This window comes from Lycium barbarum, chromosome 8 (genome assembly GCF_019175385.1).
Source record: "Lycium barbarum isolate Lr01 chromosome 8, ASM1917538v2, whole genome shotgun sequence".
Lineage (NCBI taxonomy): Eukaryota > Viridiplantae > Streptophyta > Magnoliopsida > Solanales > Solanaceae > Lycium > Lycium barbarum.
The window spans coordinates 111,779,533-111,800,211 of NC_083344.1; the positions used below are offsets into that span (position 1 = coordinate 111,779,533).

Below are 20,679 nucleotides of genomic sequence, written 5' to 3' on the forward strand. Positions count from 1 at the left end.
TAAATATATCTATCCTTTCTCTAATTACAAATTGGATTTGTTGAAGAATCAGACTGTTGTGCACACTCTTATTCTGAAAAATTTTGCTGTTTCTAGCCATCCAAGGGTAATATATCACTGCTCCATATATAGCTGTCATGGTTTCTTTTTTGAATCTCTTCCAGTGCTTCATCTTGATAGTGCAGGTCTTCCACGGCTCCCTTGGAGTGTATCTGTGTCTTTAACCACCCATGTATTGTAGCTCATATATCTCTTGTCCATGGACACCTTGAGAAAAGGTGCGTGTCATCCTCTAGAGCACCTGTATTGCACATAACACACAGATCATCATCCCTGCCTAGCCCAATATGTTTCAACTTCACTTTTGTAAGTAGTCTTCCTAGTATTGCAAGCCATAGAATAAATCTGTGCTTTGGCATTGTAACTCTATTCCATATAAGATTTGCATTCTCGATTTTGGTAGCATTTCCCATCAACTGCAAGTACCCCATTGACACAGAATATTGTCCATTATTTGTTAGGCAGTAGTGATCATTCCTATACCAGCTAGCCATTTTCATTTTCAGTTTATGGAGTCTCTTCCAATACCAATTGCAATCTGAAAGTGGAGTGTGTTCCCAAAAATCTTCCTCTCCTTTCATATATATGTCACTCACCCATTTGACCCATAGTAGGTCCTTCTTTTCCATGACAAACCAGATAAGTTTTCCCACTGAAGCCATATTCCACATCTTGCATCCTTTTATATTTAGTCCCCCTTGTTGTTTAGGTCTGCATAGTTTGTCCCAGGCAACTAGAGAGATTGTATTCGTCTCTTCATTGCTTCCCCATAAGAACTCTCTACACCTCTTATCCACCTCCTTCAAGACACTTTGTGGCAATAAAAAGACTGCTCCGCTAATGTTATGCAAAGAAAATAATACAGAGTTGATTATCTGTAATTTCCCGGCATATGATAAATGTCTAGTGGAAACAACTCTTATTTTCTCTGTAATCCTCTTGCTAAGTTGAAAACAATCCAGCTTACTCCATTTCTTAGGTGACAATGGGAGTCCTAAGTACCTAATGAGAAAGGCTCCTGCAGCATACCCTGTCAATCTTAGAAGGCTCTCTTTAGTATCAGTATCCACACCTGCTACAAACATGTTCGACTTGTCTATATTAGCAACCAGACCTGACACTTGTGAGAAGTGGCTCAATGCTTCCATGATCCTCTTTACTGAGGCTTCATTCCCTTTACAGAATATCATCAAGTCATCTGCAAAGATGAGATGAGTCAACTCTTGAGCCTTACACATGGGATGAAATCTGAAATCAGGTAGTTTTGCCATTTTTGTCAATATTCTGGTTAAGTACTCCATGACTAGTACAAATAAGAGGGGGAAAATGGGGTCCCCTTGCCTCAAGCCCCGTTTGCCCTCAAAGTAACTATGACATTCTCCGTTTACTTTAATTGAGAATTTTGTTGTCGTTACATAAGTCATGATCAGGTCACAAAATTTTGGGAGGAAACCAAATCCATGCAGTATCTCTGAGACAAACTCCCACCTTACCATGTCATACGCTCTTCTGAGATCTATTTTCATCATGCATCTTGCTGAGGTTTTCCTGTTGTAGTGCCTTAATAGGTCATGGCAAATCAATACATTATGCACTAAGGACCTCCCCTGTACAAATGTTGCTTGTGCTTGGTTCACTAGGTGTGGCAGTACTTGCTTTAGTCTATTGCATAATAGCTTGGATATACACTTGTACACTACATTACAGTAGGCTATGGGCCTGAGTTGGCTTGCATTTTCAGGTTTGTTTACTTTGGGAATAAGGGTGATCACATTGGCATTTAGTTATTGAAGTAGTTTCCCATTTCTCATAAAATCCAGTACTGCTTCAGTCATCTCCTCTCCTGTTACAGCCGAAGTATCCCTGAAGAAACCACTGCTAAACCCATCTGGCCCTGGGCTTTTTATAGTTTTGATACTAAAGATAGCATCCTTTACCTCTTTCCTTGTGTACTCCTGCAGTAGGCTCACCTGATGTTCAACATTGAGCAAGTTCCCATTTTTAATAAACACTTTTGATGCTGCAATTCTATTTTGCATTCCCACTTCCCCCAGTAATTGCTTGTAGTATTGTACAAACAGGCTAGCAATCTTGCCAGGCCCTGTATGTACCTGTTGATTTCCATCGTTCAAATGTGTGACTGCCTGTGTTAATTTCCTCTGTTTAATTATTGAGTGAAAGTACCTGCTGTTGTCATTTCCTAGCTTGATCCAAGTAGCTTTGCTTCTTTGAACCAACAACATCTCAGCTAAGTAGCTTATTTTCTTGAATTCTCTGCTTAAAATTATAAATCATTAATTACGTATTTAAATAGAATACAGAAAACTTATAATAAATGGTCTGTCTTAAACTCATACTCCTTCTGCTTTAATTTATATGTCCTGATTTGGAGTATGAGGGTTAAACTATCTAATTTTTTATGTGAAATCGGACATTTAATCTTCGATTTTTAAAATAAAATTTCCGCATATAAAAATTATATATCAAATACTGTAAGTCATAATCTTTTGAATTTTGAGAGTCAAACGAGTATATTTTTATCGTAAATTTTTATGTCTTTTAAATTATTAATTATTGTGACTTACAGTACTTCTTATGTAGTTTATATATATATATATATATATATATATATATATATATATATATATATATATATATATATATATATATAAAGATTCTACGTCTGAATTCACGATTAAATTAAGAAAAGTTTGAACTGTATCTGTGTATCATAGAAATTGAGACAGAAGGAGTAATAGTTAGCAATTCAATGTATTTAAATCATGATAATTTTTTTATTCTTCGAATTAATAATTAGGAGGGAAAATACATTAAACCCCCCCCCCCCCCCCCCCAATGTATAGCCAGATTAATTATGACGCACCCAACCTTTGCGGGCAACCTATTACCCCCCCTCCCCCAGTCTTAATTTTTCAGTATTTTAGTGACCTTTTAGCGCTGATCTAGCAGTGTGCTTGACTACACGACCAAGCAGCGCGTGAGGGGGGCATTTGACCAGTTATTTTTTGCCACGTGGATAAAAATAACGGGAAAAACCCGCCCCACTCCCTCCCCCTTTATTTTCTCTTCCTTCTTCTTCATTTTCTAATCTTGACTCCATTTTTGCCAAAGCTTAAAGAAGAAAAAAATTGAAATATGTGCCATGCATTCTAGTGGTAAGTAATATTTTCTCCAAACTCATTATTATTCTTATCTTTTATTTATATGTTATATCTTTCACTTAATATTTTTTTCTAGGGTTCTTAATGAAAGAGTTCAAATCGGAGTTGAACAATCTTTGTAGTCAAAATGACGATCCAAAGATGAAGCGTCAAGTGCGATGCCAGCACGGAGTATTATTAAAAATGCAGATTTCTTGGTCTCCCAATAATCCCGGAAAAAGATTTTGGACATGCCCATTCTATGGGGTACGATTATAAATATATTTTTTATGTTGCGTGTCTGATTTCTGCCACACATTACAGTGTGCCTAACATGAGTTGAATTTATTTTATAGGCTAAGAAATGTAAGTTCTTTGAATAGAGGGATGATCCTATTGATGAAAGGTCTAAGTTTGTTATTCACAAATTGATTAAGAAAATGGAAGAGCAAGCAGTGGAATTGAAGAAGAAAATGGAAGAGCAAACAGTGGAATTGAAGAAGAAAATGGCGGAAGAAGTTGGTTTGACAAATGAAATGGAAGAAGGAGAGTCTTCTTGTATTGATGGAGATATTGGTAATGACAATAGTGAAATGACCATCGGTAATGAGAATATCACTACAAATGAAGAGATGAAAGTGTTAAAGGTTGAAGAAGAGATCAAAGTGTCAAAGTTTGAAGAAGAGATGAAAGTGATGAAGCTTGAACAAGAGAAGAGGGGTAGATGCATTACTATTAACAAGTTTTTGTTTTTGTGTTTCTTTGGTGTTATTCTTTGGTGTTGTTATTTGGTTTATTAGGTGTTTTTGAACAAGCATTACCAATGTCGATTGCCATAGTAGGATTACATGTTTGTATGTTGAAGGATGTTTAAGTGATTGTTATTCACTTTATGTATATAAGTTGAAGAAGTTTCTTGTCATGGATGTTCAATTAAAAAGTTGTCTTCATTCAACTTGAGAAGAAAAACCATAGATAAAGATAAAGTTCATAGATATAGATTTCATTGATGATAATTCATAAACTTTACATAATAGGGAGAAATCTAATCTATTTCGATAACTTCCCTCTTGATATTAACAAAGAAGGTTGCTTTCTCATTATGTTCACAACCATTAAAGCATAAGGCGTGTCCCTCCCTTAGAAGGTTTGCATCAATGAAATCCTTCCACCCTTGGCAGAGGCTGGTATGCGCGCCAACCTTATACATCATATTGTATTCACGCTGCTCGTAGAAAACAACAGCTTGTGTAGTTGTGTTTGGAAGAAAATCTTGTATGTTAGAAGGTAGGATCTGCACAAAATACATGAGGCATTATGAATAAGTAAGCACATCAATTGAAATAAGTTTGCAAAATAACACTTACAAAGTCATCGTTGTCAACGTATGATTTGGTTAGTTTCTTCTCGAAGTAAATCAGTTCATCTTCACCTAGAGGCATTTTGCTATGAAATTCGTTGTTTGAATGAGAAGGAATGGTGTAGGGATGAGTTGAAATGGACAGCTTAATAGGCTATTTATAGGCTGATGATATTGAATGGCTACAATTCTCATTAGCCTTCCCAACTACCAGTCAATGTGCATGAATTCAATTAGATTGAATTGAATCATCCAATGCACACTGACTGAATTCATTTCAGTCAATGTACCTGAACTCAAGCCGCCACAGAAATCTGCCCACATTTATATGTACACACACGGCACAGTGCACAGATTGCATATTTAACTTTAATGCTCAATGTACACACTGCCCAAATCACAGTACCATAGCTAACAGAGCACAAACAGTGGACACAAACAAGTATGATTAATAAGTCATTCTAACACTTAATTAAGCAGAAAACATTAAGTCATTGTAACGGCTAATTCAAGTCTTCCAAAATTCCGAATTCATACAAAGTGTTTAATATCCAAAAACAACTTAATTCTAGTAATCTAAGTAATGGTCATCACTTCCATGGCCTCTTTCCTTTGCTGCTAGTGGCATTGTAGAGTTTGTCCCTTCTAATCTCATCAAGCATGCTTCTTGAGTAGCATGGTTTGCCTTTGTACCTCATTAGTTTGAGAGGCAGTACTGGCTTGAGAAGCAACAAATGTTTGAGAAGCATCAAATGTTTGAGAAGTAGTACTGGCTTGAGAAGCAGCAAAAGCAGCCCATGTTCCCCTCTACAAGTAAAATGCAAAGTCATAAAAATTCAATAGTGCAGTGCAAAGTCAAGAAAATTGTAGGAAGGACATACCCTCTGACAACCTCTTTTATTGTGGTTTTTACCTCCACATTGGCTGCAAGTCATCAGCATGCCTGTTCTTGGCATTTTTCCACATTTCTTTGCTTCACTGGCCTCTTTCCTTCTTGCTTTTGAGGGCCTGCCTGACATTTTTCTGATGATTGGTGGTGCAATAGCAGGATTAGCAGACCTAGGACACATTTCCATATTTGTCATTGGTTGAATGTAGTGACAATAGGTTTTGAACCAGTTCTTCTTGCTATAGTATTCATGGACATATTCAATAGGTTCATACTTCTTGTACAACATGGCACAATTGGCATGTGGACATGGTATTCCTTTGAGCTGCCATAACCTACAACTACATTTCTCATTGACAATATCAACAGTGTGCTGATATGGACCATCAAGAATCTCAAACCCATGCTCACCATTAAACACAATATTACAGTTCATTGACTTCCCATGTTTTCTTCTAATGTCCTTAATGCCATTGGAGATATTCTTGTGACCCAAGTGTTTGCAAAAGACCTCATCACGCTTATCCTAGTCATTACCTTCATCCTAATCTCTTCTAGCATGGTTATGATGGTCTTGTGTCTTGCAGGCAAGATCCAAGCATTAAAGCTCTCAGCCATATTATTGTCAATGATGTCACACTTAGTTTCAGTATTAAAGTATACCTTACAAAAAGTGTGTTCCTTGTAGTAGAGTAAATCCTCAACAATCTTCTCACCACCAAGCAGCTCTAATTTGTCCAAATTTCTCCTCAAATCTGCCTCAAATGTGCTTCTAGCACATTTCCAAAAAATCAGCCTCCTTTCAAGGCCTCCCCAATCTTTTGACCAGTTTGCAAGGATGTGTCTAGCACATTGCCTTTGCTCCACTTCTGGTAGAAGCTCTTTTATAGTGGCAAGAAGCCCCTGAAAGGAACAGTTCAGTATCTTCTGCATATAAAATTAGCAAAGTGTAACAACATAAACAATATAAAATCAACAGTTTAGTACCTTCTGCATATCTGAAATGACTGTGTAACCAGTCCCATCGCCTAAGTTCAAGTCTTCAATCAATATTTTCAAAAACCAAGTCCATGTGATTTTGTTCTCACACTCCACAATAGCCCAAGCAATTGGCAACATCTGGTTGTTGCCATCCTTAGCCACAACAACTAGCAGTTGACCCTTGCTACAACCCTTTAAGAAACAGCCATCTAACCCAATGCATCTTCTACAACCACTCAAAAATGACCTTTTCAAGGCATCAAAACAGATGTAGAAACCTAAGAAGCAAGGCCTACCATCTTCAGCAAATTCTGTAGTAGACACTTTCACCACACAAGTACTTCCTGGATTTGTTTTCAACACTTCATCTCTGTAATCAAGTATTCTTCCAAACTCTTTTTCTTGATCACCCATGATCTCTAGTAAAACCTTAGCTAGCTCTCCTAACAGTGGACCTGCCAATATGTACACCAAGTTCTTTCCTAATTGCCTCTTGGAGTTTGCAAATTCTGATGTTTAGTTGTTCAGTAATTCTATCTTTGTAGTGGGTGGCTAGGTACGTAGAATTGCACATATAGTTCCTTGTAGTCTAAACACATCTATGTTTAGGATAGTATGTTTTGATTTGAAAATTCTTGGTTGAATTGTCCAGTTTAGCATAAATTAACCAAGGACAACCATCCCTACATGTGACCCTCACTCTTGAAGGCTCATTGACAAACCTATCTAACTGAATATGCTTCTGAAGTGAATATCTAGTCACGGCATCTCTAAACTCAATAACACTCTGAAAAATCATACCAAGCTGCCATACTACCTTCTTACACGTAGGGTTAAGCCTTATGTAATTACTTTCCCTTCTAGGTTTCAAGGTTACCCCCTCCTCAGCATCATCCTCATCAGATATATAACTATATGCATCATAACTAAAGTAAAAAGGTTCATCACCACCTACCCTTCCTTCCAAACCTCTTTCATTAGGTTCTGTTTCATCAAATCCTATGTCTTGTTCAACTTCACCTAAAGGTACATCATCAATGTTAGGTTGCTCATTTTTCTCTCTTCTAGTCCCCTCCTTTCAGCCCTAAATGTTCTAACTTCCTCATGTACATCAGATCCATCATCATCATCTAGACTGTCACGACCCAACCCCGTAGGCCGTGACTAGTGCCCGAACTGGGCACCCGAACACACTCATCAAATCCGAATCACATACAGATAGTGTATACGGGCACAAATATCACACGCTGCCTCAAATTATATCAAACTGTCTCAGACACATTTCAAACACAACCATATATGTACATATATATTAGAAGCCGACAAGGCTATCAAATGGCACAACGGCCCAAAACATATACAAACGCACGCCGACAAGGCTGCCATGGGGAGTGGGATCATACGAACACACCTGTAAAGAAGTAGGCACAAAACCCACATATACGTCTACAAACCTCTAAACAGACCAACCGAATCATATGGCGGGACAGGGCCCCGCCGTACCCGTGGACAAATATATACATATGCAACGAACGAAGATATATACCAAAATGTAGGCTTCGGAATAAGAGGAGCACTCCAAACAGCAGAAGAGGGTGTCCTAAACTGGTGGATCACCAAACTGTGCGTCTGCACCTGCGGGCATGAAACGCAGCCCCCCGAAGAAAGGGGGTCAGTACGAAATATGTACTGAGTATGCAAAGCAGAAGATACAGAAAACAAATTTGAGGCATAAACGAAATAGAAGTACAGAACATAAGTGCAAACCCAAAATACCAAAATGTTTACTCTCAAAATATAAGTCATGCATAGGGCACAGAGAATATGGTCGCCCGCTCGTCGATGGCGCCATAACACAGCATAACACCAGAAGGTTTCAAATCTCCGTATCCCCGTCACACATCATAACACAGCATAACGCCATACACAACATAACACCAAATATAAGTGGAACCCGGCCCTCTAGCGAGTGGCTCGGTGAACCATAAACACAGCATAACACCGGAGTATAACAAAGTGCGCACGACAACAGAACCGGCCCGGGACTCGGCGAAAGATATAACAGAACGCACGAGCAGAGTCGTGAGTAACCATATGCACAAAATCATTATCATGGACTCAAATATAAGTAAAATAACCATACTTGAGAATCAAAATAATAGTCATACCAAATTCTTTCAAAAGTCATCCGAATTTACGTAAAGGAAAGTTGCAGGACCCATGGACGGGTATCAACCAGAGCCGGGCCCGCCTATGGAGAACATACTCATTATACGCCATACAAACTCCTACGAAAATATCGAAGCAATCTGAGCCTTTATGTGAAAGATACGGCGTCCATAATTACGGAATTCTTTAAAACAAAACTTTTGTGCAATATTTGGAAATCAATTATTTCGAAGACATAAGGGTTCATATTTCATCACATCAAACATACGAGTGCCAAGAAATATATAAGAGTCATAACGTGCTCGGATTGCGGATTTAGAATTTCCTCGAGGCTCGTGATATAACCTATTTATAACTAAGGCATGCCAAAAGAAGGAAGGTTTGAGCTTTACATACCTCGTACGCACTCCAAGCTAGCCCAACTCAAACTAATCCCAACCTACGCCTCGGGCTCCCCAAGGTCTACAAATACGCCAACGAATATCACACATTAGCCATAGGCACTTAGGCAATTTATTCCAAACTAACACTTAATTCTACAGAAATTTGGGCAGCATTTCCCCTGTAAATAGCCCAACCCCGAGAATTTAACTCGGCCAGAATCAACAACAACAACAACAATAACCAACCTAGCAACCCCAATGACCAATCCGCAAGATAATATAACATTAACAACTCTCTTTTACAACATTCAACAACATTCATAATATTCAATTCGACGGCTTACATTCAAGCCATATCACCGCTCATACATTCAATTACCAACCCGAACCCATACCAACAATACTCAAAGACATTTCAAACAATTTACACAATATTTCCATCAATCCAACAATTTCTCCAATTTACCCGAAAACAATCCCAAACCCGAGAACACAATCCATAACCCATTATAACAATGCTATTCTCATGAAAATAAAAGTTGCATTAATTGCACATAATTCTCCAAATCAGTCCGCAACACTTACCATATCAACTTGCGACATTAAACTCTTATTTCCAACATAAAAGTCATCACAACAACCACTAAAACATTAAGCGACATTAATGCGTTCTTTGGCATATAGTATGACCCACATTCGGCTATCACCACACATGCATATATTAGTGATTCTTAGCCATCCTACACACTACAACAATCAAACATGCTACATAAGATCAATTCATCACCTCCACATCACACAACATACACACACCTCACACGGCTAACACACCAAGCACACGACCCACTTTCAACATACCCTATCTCATGATTTTCATCCATTTTAGCATACTACAACATGCATACAACATTTATGACACATAAAACAAGATCAAATCTTACCTTTCTTCTTCAACTCCACACTTTGCCTAGGGTTTGCGATCTACTAAATGGATGGCTTGATCGCTCCAACAACACTTCCACGTTACTTATGGACCTTCAATTAGTGGATTTGCACCAAAGAAATATTTTTGGGATGACTAAAATTGGACTTGGTTTTTCTTAGGCTTGGCCGAATGGTGTTGGTTGTTGTTCTTCAACTTCTTGATTTTTTTTGCTAAGTTGTAATGAGAGAAGATGACTTAGAAGTCATCTTTTAAGCCCCAAAATGAACCCTCCAAGTGTCCATGGTCCACCCATGAGTTGGACCATTTAAAATTGGCCACAAAGTGTGTGGGACTACTTGCATGATTTTCAACTTCCAATTATGTGACTTTTGGTCCCAACTTTTCCTAAGTGTTCCATGCCAACAATTTCATGAACAACTTATGTCTCAAAATAAAATCGAAGGTCAAAAGTCTCTACTTCAAGTCCCGGAATAGTCTTGGCCCTAACTTATCATAGTTAATCCGGATCGTCCCAATGTATAAAATACGGGACATAACATGGACCATCAAATACTGCCACATGGTCTGATTCTACATCACATTCAACATATGATTCAACATCAGAATCTGTTGATTGAGAGTCAACATGGTCACTACTTACGTGCTTTGCATTTTCACCATCTTCAGGTTCAGTTTGTTTGGGTGAATTTTCAGCAGCTTCTGTTTGTGGGATTGAAGAATTAGTGGGAAATTGAGAGGGTGAAGTAGTAGTTGCTGCAGTTTCAAGTGGTGTATTTTCAGTGGCTGGGTTCTCATTAGGGTTGCTTTGACAAATATTTGGTTCACATTGGATACCCTCACCAACTTTATCAAAAGCATCACTTTTTGTTTGGTTGTTGGGAACAATATATTCCAAAGGCAATTGGGGCACATCTGGTTAATCTACCATGTGGCAGACATAAATCTCCATAATGTCCCCATCTTTCAAACTTAGGGAAAGGTCCAAAATATCCTTGTCAGTAAGTACATCTACAAGAATGTCACTATTAGGGGGCTTCACCTTAAAACCACAACTTGGACTATATCCTAATTCTTTTATGTAGTCCCTAAGCTCAAAATATGACAACGTATCAACATCAACATCTAAGAATTCTGTACAATTACCACCCTCATATCTTGGCACACCACTACTTAAATCAAATACCCCACCATAAAACCATCTCAACGTACATAAATAAAATCAGCCATACCTGAAAGTTACAAAGCAACAATACTTAACAAAACCCTTAAATTACAAAGCAACAAAACTTCTCACCAACAAGCAACATCAAAGGGAAACATATGTTTTTTAACAAAATCAGCAGCAAAAGTTACTCGTTCATTAACCTCATTCTACTAAAAAAACCCTACATTAACAAACACCCGATTCAAAAACCCTAGAATGCAAGCAAATAATTAAATGTGTCAAAACCCTACATTTACCTCACAAATGATAGCCTTCTTCAGCAAAATAAACTTCACCAAACTTGAGAATGCAAAAACGACCCTAGAAATCACTAAGTATTATGCGAATTAATGTATGTGGTGAAAGATCGGTTGAAAATTATCAAGGTACAGTGCAAAATCTGTGAAAATCGATGAGAGAGAGAGAGGGGAGTGGAAATGAATTTTGTTTACGTTTAAGGGGGTGAAATGAAAATGGAGTTAAAAAATAATGCTGATTTGGAAAATTAAAAGGCGCTTGTACAACACGTAAGATAAAAAATTGGGGGTCACTAAAAATCAGCGCTAAAAGGTAACTAAAATACTGAAAAATTAAGACTGGGGGGGTAATAGGTCGCCCGCAAAGGTTGGGTGCGTCATAATTAATCCGGCTATACGTTGGGGGGGTTTTAATGTATTTTCCCTAATTAGGACATAAATTGAAACAAATAAAGTAATAGCTTATGAATACGCAATTGTGGAGATTGAGGTAGTCTTCCATCTCTTCTTGAGTCTGAGGGTCTTTTGAAAACAATCACCCTCTGCACAAAATAATGCTAATGTCTTAGGCTATGTCCTCCTCAGATCTTACCTGATGAAATTATACTAAGTATGTTGTTGTTATTGGAGATTGGCAAAGCGCGCAAAATGTTTTCTTTTTAAAAAAAAAATGGGGTAGGGAATTATTATAAGTTGAAAAATCGAACCTTCATAAATAAAATAAAAATTCAGATAGCCAACTAACTAAGTGAACTTGTAAGATTCACCGGCGCGCAAAATGACGATTTGTGAATAAAATTCGATTTAAATTAGAGGAGACAAAATCCATAGCAAACGACGTCGTTAGTCAGAGTTAAAGATGACTCTAGTAAGTTCGAAGTTAGATTCTGTTTAGTTTCTCTAAACTCTACTCTCACCACCTTTGCTCCTCAACACACGTCCAACTTATCAAATGAAACACAGCACTTCGTTTCTACTTGTATGTTTCTGTACATTCAACTTAACAATCATTAACGTATCAGCTTCAATTCATGACTACAAAAATGAGCAATTTATTCGAAAATCCAATGCTTTCTTCTTCCATGGAGGAACTGAAGGTCTTTATGCTTCTAAATTGTTATCAAATGCTTCCCCAGATAAACCCCTTGAAGGAAAATCATTTATCAGGTAACTCACGCGCTTGATCTCATACACACGCGCCTGAACAAAGTAAATACCTTTTCAGTTTTATAAATATCTTCACTAGGAGTTTGGCCGTAGAAACCAATTATTATTTGGAATCTTTGTAGATGGAGTTGTGTTTGGTTATAGTTTTTGCAAAAAAATTGTTTTGTTTGTTTGAATGCACCGAAAGTGAGGAAAAAAAGTGAAAACAGGATTGCAGGTATTTTCCATATTCCAAATACAAATTTGGAATTTTCATGGGGAAAAGCTGATTTTCAAATAAAGTTAAAAAAAAAAATCAGGAAAAAGTGACGAATTATCATGGCCAAACGGGTCCTTAATTAGTAAGATTTTTAGTGAAAAGAAACTCCTTGAAGGAAAATCCTTAATCACGTACCTCACGCGCGCGCTCTTGTACACACGCGCCTGAGCAAATAAACAAGTTTTCAGGTTTGTAAATATCATTAGTATGATTTTAGTGAAATTAGCTTGAATAGAATGGAATGGACATAAATAATTCATATTGTTAATTAGTTGATTGATAGACTGATGGATCAAGCTTTATGCTTCTACCTAATATTTACCATCTTATTAGAATCTGCATGCATTATGTTTAGTATATTAAAGATTAAATGGCATAGTTGTTTGGTTGTGTTACGTTGACGGTCAGCATAAAACTGGTTAATTTAAGTTGATTTTTTAATCATAAGTCTTAAACAATTGTTTTTAAGAAGTGATGTAATCAGTAACTATCAGCTAAGTGATTTTTGTTGAATACTCATTATATTGGTAGTGAGAATTCCGTAAAGCCGACCCAGGGGTGTCAAATGGGCAAGTTGAGTTGTATTTGGGCGGGTCAAAATGGGATGAGTTGGTCATTGATCCCCCAAAAGTTACCTAGGTTGAAATGGGCTAAACAATGGGTCACCCAACTCTTACTAATTTTTAATTATTTGTTTGTTTTCTTATAATTTGCTTGAGTACCTAATTTTTTTTTTTCTTTCTTATGGTCATATATTACAAAAAAAATATTACTAGAAAAGAAAATATTTTTACAAGATCTCTCATGGGTCAATTTAGGCTACAAATCAACCCAACTTTTAGATGTGTTGGATTGGACGGATCAAAATGAGCTAAGTTAATAAATTGACGGGTCGTTGACCGTCCAAACTTGAGCGAGTTGGGCGAGTCATGATTTCATGGGCCTAATATTTTCACCCCTGAGCCGACCTTAACTAGCTTGGCATTGAGGCTTAGTTGTTGTTAGTCTTGTGGAGTACATGGGGTTTTAAACTGTGAAGTCGTGTCTCAAAATGTATGAAACTTCGTGATTTTGATTCCTAATTTTCTATGGATTCTCTAATTTCCAGAACAAACTCAGGGGCAACTATCTTTGTTTAACTTATCTGCTTCTGGAAAAATAGTACTCTGTTATGTTTTAGGTTCTCAATGACAGGGACAAGGATGAAATTGAGGTTACAGGAATCGAAAACAGAGTTACCTTGAACTGCTGACTATGTTCCTGACCATCCCGAGTTGGATCTTCCCTTTGTTTTTAAAACTCTTTTTTTCTGATTTTTACGGTAAATTTAAAAATTGTTATTACAGTTGTTTGATTCTTATGCTGCAACAGGGATTTCCTAGACTGTGCTAATACTTTATGTAAGTGTTGGACCAAGCTCTACCTGATATTTGTTTATGAGAAGTGCTACTGCTTCCTGATTATGTAGAAAAAACTTGCTTATTGATGTAATCAGACATGATATTCAATATCATGAATGACATCTAATCAGCAAGTTGATAAACAATCTTATAGAAGCAGAACTAGCTAGGCAGAGATTTATTGTAGTTCAAATTAGCCTCCTCTTTTAACCATCTCATTCTCGCTTCCCGTATCTTGTCCTCCACCCAGGCCACCCCCAGCTTGTTCAGGATATCTTCATTTCTAATGCTATCTCTCCTAGGTATGCCCACACATCAACCGCAACATCCTCATTTCCACAACTTTCATCTTCTGAACATGCGAGTTCTTAATTGATCAACACTCCGCCCCATACAACATAGATGTTCTAACCATTACTCTATAGAACTTGCCTTTAAGTTTTGGTGGCACCTTCATATTACACAAGACTCCGGACACGAGTCTCCATTGTGAACTACAGGCGTACAAGATATGTCTATGTGACTTTGACTCTGCCTGAGTCATACATTGTCTTCCACCAAGTTTGACCAACTATTAACACAACATTGTATTTTCTCCTTGCTCCAAAAGTACAAGTGAAATAAAAAGGTTTCTTTAGTGCTTACATCATTTAGAGTATTATGAAACAATCTTCTATTCTGTTCATTCCATATCCTTAAAACAAGACAAGGTGGTGCTGTCTTCCTTGTTGCCTTCCTTCCATTTTCCATTCCTCTTCAATCTCCAACTCGTAATTGCTTCCTACGCTGTCCTTGGTAGAACCCAATGATATTTATAAGCAACAGTCCATACATAGTTGTACACTCTGCAATGCAACAAGAGATAATAGTGTCCTCTCCAGACATAAATGTAAACCTTGATGGGAGTTGGTTTACACTGTGTGTGTATAAAAGGCGAAGAGTCTCACTGTAGGAAACTTTTAACTTGTAGATGATACACCAAGGAACCAGATGCTTCATTGATGATTGGTGGAATAGGGGTTGACTTGGTTTGTTAGCAAGTGCCTCTCTTTGTGGGTTTTGATTTGTGGGATAAGTTTTGTTTAGCTAATGATAAAAGCAAAAAGGAACTGCAAAATAATAGTGTAATGGGGCCGAAACGTGTTTGTTATTTTTCATTTGGAGCTTGTCATAAATTGTTGAGAATATAATTAACTAAATAAAAGTGTGCTCTCTCTCTGCCTCTCTCTAACAGCTTAAGTTTTTGGATGAGTTGTTCACACACTTCTAACATGGTATCAGAGCAGGGGTCCTGGAATCGAATCTCGCCGCCACCTATTATCAAAAAGAATTTCCACTTGTTGGTCCTTGAAAAAAAAAAAATCAACCCCGCCCGTGAGGGGGCGTCTTATAACATTTTCCCGTTCTATTTCTCACAATTATCATTGCTGCTCGAAGTTATTGTGTTTTGTTTCCTACACTCAGCTTTAGATCTTTGCTTCTAGTATTAATTATGTGTGGATCATCATGCAAGCATACATCAGCAAGTATCCGTTGCTTGAGGCCTGTACTTGATACAGACGGTCGCCTGGCTTGCTTCTGTAGCGGTATTTAATATAAACTAATGGCAATTTTGAGTACAAGGTTTCGATACTAGTGACCAAATTGTTTTGGTGCTGCTTGATCTATCTCTTTCGTTACCCATTTAGTTGAGAAGGAAATAAACAAGGTAGGAAAACTACCGTATTTGTGTATTTCTGATGCATTTGGTTAGTAGGGAACTTTTCATAAAGCCAGGCAAAAAGAAAGACCGTTGCAAATGAGGTCTTGCAAAAAGATGTGAAATTTGTGAAGGAAAGTTGAAACCAACCAGTTTCTTCTTATTCTGAAGTTCCCTTTCTTCTTCATACAAATTCGTGAAATTATCGTCTTTTTCTTATTTAAGTTTCCTTCACTTTTGCTCTCAAGAAACAAATTTTGCAATGCCGAGTTACTCTGTTATGTTTAACATATTTGCTAAAAAGGGTTATGATTACGTTAATAGCTTCTTTAGATCTTGCTCCTTAGCTGGGTATAGTAATTTTAGTTTGAGATTCTAATGTACTAGCATATTCATTCTACTCCGTTTATGTTCAATTTTCTTCTGTGGACCTTGAGATCCCTACGTCACACTTAATCTTCGCATTGCAGATTTGAAGATGTTGTATTTTTAAGGACGAAGGAGTCTGCTAATGCAAAAAATGAAATGCAGAGTCGAACTGGGTTGATTGAAACTATCATTCTTGAGGTCAGGGACAGAGAAAAGATTGGAGATGCTTTTTCAAAGTCTAATGCTCTGTGCTGTACTCCAAAACTTGCTCAAGAGAAGTTCTGCACTGTGGGAGAGGTTATAATTCGGCACAACGAAGACAATCCACTTTGGCCAGTACGTATTCAGACTTTTTTTGAAGGAAAGAATCAGGAGGCAAATATGCTTCCCAAATCAGTTGAAATAAACAGTACTGGCATGTATTATCTTTATTTCATGTTTTGTGACCCAGAACTTAAGGGAACGATAGTCAGAGGTAGAACAGTATGGAAAAATCCTGATGGCTATTTACCAGGGAGAATGGTACCATTAATGACCTTCTACGGACTTGCTTCTTTAGCCTATCTTGTACTTGGTCTATTTTGGTTCCTGAGGTTTGTCCAGTTCTGGAAGGATGTCATACAGCTACATTATCAAATTACTGCTGTTATTGCCCTTGGCATGTCTGAAATGGCTCTCTGGTATTTTGAATATGCAAATCTTAATGCCACTGGAAGCAGACCTATGGTAATTACAGTATGGGCAGTCACAATGACTGCTGTAAAGAAGACATTGTCTCGTGTGCTTCTTTTAGTCGTTTCCATGGGTTATGGTGTTGTTCGGCCTACGCTTGGTGGTGTAACCTCAAAAGCGTTTATTTTAGCCCTAACGTATTTTATTGCTACTGAGGCACTTGAACTTGTGGAGCACTTGGGCAGCATCAATGACTTCTCAAGGAAAACCAGGATATATTTGGTGCTGCCTGTTGTTTTCTTGGATGCATCTTTTATTTTGTGGATATTCTCATCGTTATCGAAGACATTGGAAAAATTACAGGTAAATTTTGGAGTAAAATGATGATTTCCATTGCTTATAGGATCTTAGCAAACTGTGGAAAAGTGCAATTTGGTTAGCACAGTTCTATCAGTCTCAGTTAGATTTGGCAATTTCAGTGGGATCATGATAGCTGGAGAGATTTTATTAACTGTGTATTTCTTTCCAAGATAATCTACAAATGATTTGGAGGCTTTGAACCCTTTTGTGTGTCAAATCTTCTTTCTTGTTTTCGTCCGTAAAGTCTTGTTTCTTGTTTTTGTCCACAATTTTCTCTATATATGCATGTATCTGCAAATGTGTAATTATATATTCTTTATATATTTTGTTGAGAATATCTTGTTATATATTTTGTGTGTGTTCATTATTTCCTTATTTCTTGATTCATAATGTTAATATATGAACATGTAAATTTTACCCCTTGGCTAAAGAAAAAAGGGTAAACAATAACAGAACGGAAAAGAGTACAACCTTCTTGATACAATTAATTTAATTAATCTATTTCTTAATCTTACTTTTAACACGAGACATATTTGGCCTTATTATTGGAGTTCGTGTATTTACTCCATACAGTTATTGATTATCTTGTCACTCTTTAACTGCAGATGCGGAAAAGCATGGCAAAACTTGATCTTTATAGAAAGTTTACCAATTCCCTTGCAATTTTTGTGCTGCTCTCCATTGCTTGGGTTGGCTATGAGGTAATTTAATTTCAAGTTCTGAATACAAGAAGTGGTGTCCAAGTACACGAAATGTGGCTTAACCATTACATCCCTCTCCTAGTTAATGATGGTAAGTTCCACGATACCCATAGGAGTAGTGTCTTTTGGTAAAAATGAAGTAAAGGTACTTGACATTTGGAATCTTAATACACTGTGAAGACTTTCTCAGGTCTTCACAGAAAGTACTTGAAGATGTCGGTACATAAGAAAACAGAACTTGTTGGAAATTTTACGGAAAATACTTCATCACGAACACTTGTAGGGACTTCTTTTCATCACGACCACTTGTAAGGACTTCTTCTAAGCTTGAGGAAAAAACTTGATCACGAACAATTGTAGAGAATTCTTCGTAGCTTGAGGCATGCCAATGGCACTGTCCTTAAGGATATTTCACCCGGTATGGGTGTATCCCCCAGGATTCAACAAGCTCTTCTAGTACAAAACTAGGAGCCAGAATCTAACAAAGATTTCACAAAGTAGAAAACCCAACATAGAAGGAAGAATATATCAAAAAAGTTGGACTGTTTATTTATAGGTAGAAGAACCACCAAAATAGACCAAATAATGTTAGAAAACGTTCATTCTTAAAGACATTGTAGTAAAGGTCATTCAAGTCATAGTAAAGACCCAAACATTAATCTGATAGCTAACGGCTCCAATTGTTAACAAAATAATGATTAGTCAAAACAATTAAGTAGTATATTAAAAACTAATTAATATGATATTAATAGTATGAATGTAGATATAATTTGGACCATTTCTTTTTGAGATACTAAATTCATTTTTTCACAACAATTACATAGCAAAAATGGCAGGTGAGGATATTATATGAGGTAATCTAGTCTAGTTTGTAATTTGTGATGATAGTTTATAGTAATAGCATATAAACTATCATAGGTATCTTTGGTAAGTTAAATATTTGGATACTGTGAGATTCAGTAAATAGAATTTAGGCAGAATATCCTAAGTGGTAAACTAAATTTATAGGGTGGGTGAAAGTAATTCTGGGTAGAGTGTGGAAATCTAAATACCTTTATGACCCCGTATCATTTTTCATCCCTAAGTTTGACAAGATGAGGATATCCGTTAGTTACCAGTGGCATTTTATTTAATGGTTTTTGCCTGACATGCATGCAAGCTTGATGTTTCTTTTATCTCACTCCATCTAATGCTGGTTCAGCTGTACTTCAATGCAAGTGACCCATTAAGTGAGCTATGGCGAATTTCCTGGATTATTCCAGCTTTCTGGAGTTTGCTTGCCTTTTCGTTGTTGGTAGTAGTATGTATTCTCTGGGCTCCTTCAAGTAACCCAACCAGGTACGTGTTGTAACTTGAGCCCCTCTTTCTTTCTATCAGCCTTTTTGTGAAATGGTTTGACAAAATTGTTGGTATCTGGTGATAACACTATTGAACCTAGTTTATGTTATTGTCATTTGTAACCTTGATATGGGCTAAACATTTTTCGTGATTTTCAATGGGTATTGTACTCAATAATATTTTGTGATTGTCGGTGTCTGATTGATCTTCTGTAGCATAGAATGTTCAAGGGATGATACGTATTAGAAGGGATATATCACGGATGATAAAATGAGAAATAGAAGGATTAAGGCAAATTAAATGTCATTACTTAATCTTCCACAAAGTGCAGTCTATGAATGAAAAAAAAGCGTGAACGAAGTGTTGCAATATAGTTTTATTATTAATAGGTTTATAGAGCTTCTCCGGTATTAAAATTCTGATGTTATTCACTCTGAAGTTCTCCAGAGTCTTTCTGGTTTTTCGATAGTGAAGAAACAATGTGGCTCCTACTTGTGTTGCAGGAATAGCAGACTCATGGTCGATTTGAGTATAGCACTGCTCTTTATTTGCTAAAATATTTTTGCTTGCTGATTTTAGATACGCATATTCTGGGGAGACCGGAGATGATTATGATGAGGAAGCTATCTCTCTCACAACTGGAGTGAGGGTAATTGGTGACTCAGGGACCAAGCTTGAGAGGAAAGAAAAGAAAGGGTCTATTTCAACAGATCATGTAACTGACCAAAGAGAAGATCCTGAGGAGGACAAGCGCGAGTAGCATCATATTTAACCCCTCAGGAATGGTAATTGGCTTGTACTTTCAATACTGATGCTCTTACATAATTTGGATGACAGGTACAGAAGTAACGGTAGAGGGATGTCAAACATGTATCGGATGTAATTAAAACTTGTACATAATGAAATCTATGTTAGGCCGAATATATATGTTCAGCTTCTACGGATCCCTTTTCTTTTTCCTCCCAACTTATTCCCTGCTACTACCATAGACTTCCGCGTTCTGCTGTGGCGGTACTGACCTACAAAACGGAAGTCAGCCAGACATGATTGAGTAAAAGTGACTGTATGTGCATATTTAGGAGTATCTTGTCCATTTTCTCTTCTTTTCGTTCTTTTGGAGTTCTTGTAGATTTCGTTTCTTTGTGAGGCGATGTTCTTTCTGTCATTATGTATCGTCTCTCTCTGATTGTGTTTTGGCATCTGCGATTTCTAAAGAGGGTCAGAACTTATTAAACTTGCAGTCGATTAGGCTATATATTGTGGTTGTGGTGTGGCATCTTTTCTTGAGGGTTGTCGTGTAAGCA

The 20,679-nt window shown here is 37.2% G+C and overlaps 1 protein-coding gene across 1 annotated transcript; it reads left to right on the forward strand.

Annotated features, from left to right (window-relative positions):
• Positions 1 to 12,238: 12,238 nt before the first annotated feature.
• Positions 12,239 to 20,468, forward strand: LOC132606726 (uncharacterized). Its single transcript, XM_060320347.1, has 5 exons — positions 12,239 to 12,577; positions 16,406 to 17,339; positions 17,942 to 18,037; positions 19,239 to 19,375; positions 19,955 to 20,468. The coding sequence occupies exons 1-5, from the start codon at positions 12,363 to 12,365 to the stop codon at positions 20,133 to 20,135; spliced, it is 1,563 nt and encodes a 520-aa protein (XP_060176330.1). The 5' UTR covers positions 12,239 to 12,362; the 3' UTR covers positions 20,136 to 20,468.
• The last annotated feature ends 211 nt before the right edge of the window (positions 20,469 to 20,679 follow it).

Excerpts from the sequence above, each read along its gene's own strand:
- LOC132606726 (XM_060320347.1), top strand. The coding sequence starts at position 12,363 with ATGAAACACAGCACTTCGTTTCTACTTGTATGTTTCTGTACATTCAAC. Across the intron at positions 18,038-19,238 it reads TTGCTTGGGTTGGCTATGAG|CTGTACTTCAATGCAAGTGA; the intron begins GTAATTTAATTT and ends ATGCTGGTTCAG. Across the intron at positions 19,376-19,954 it reads CCTTCAAGTAACCCAACCAG|ATACGCATATTCTGGGGAGA; the intron begins GTACGTGTTGTA and ends TGCTGATTTTAG.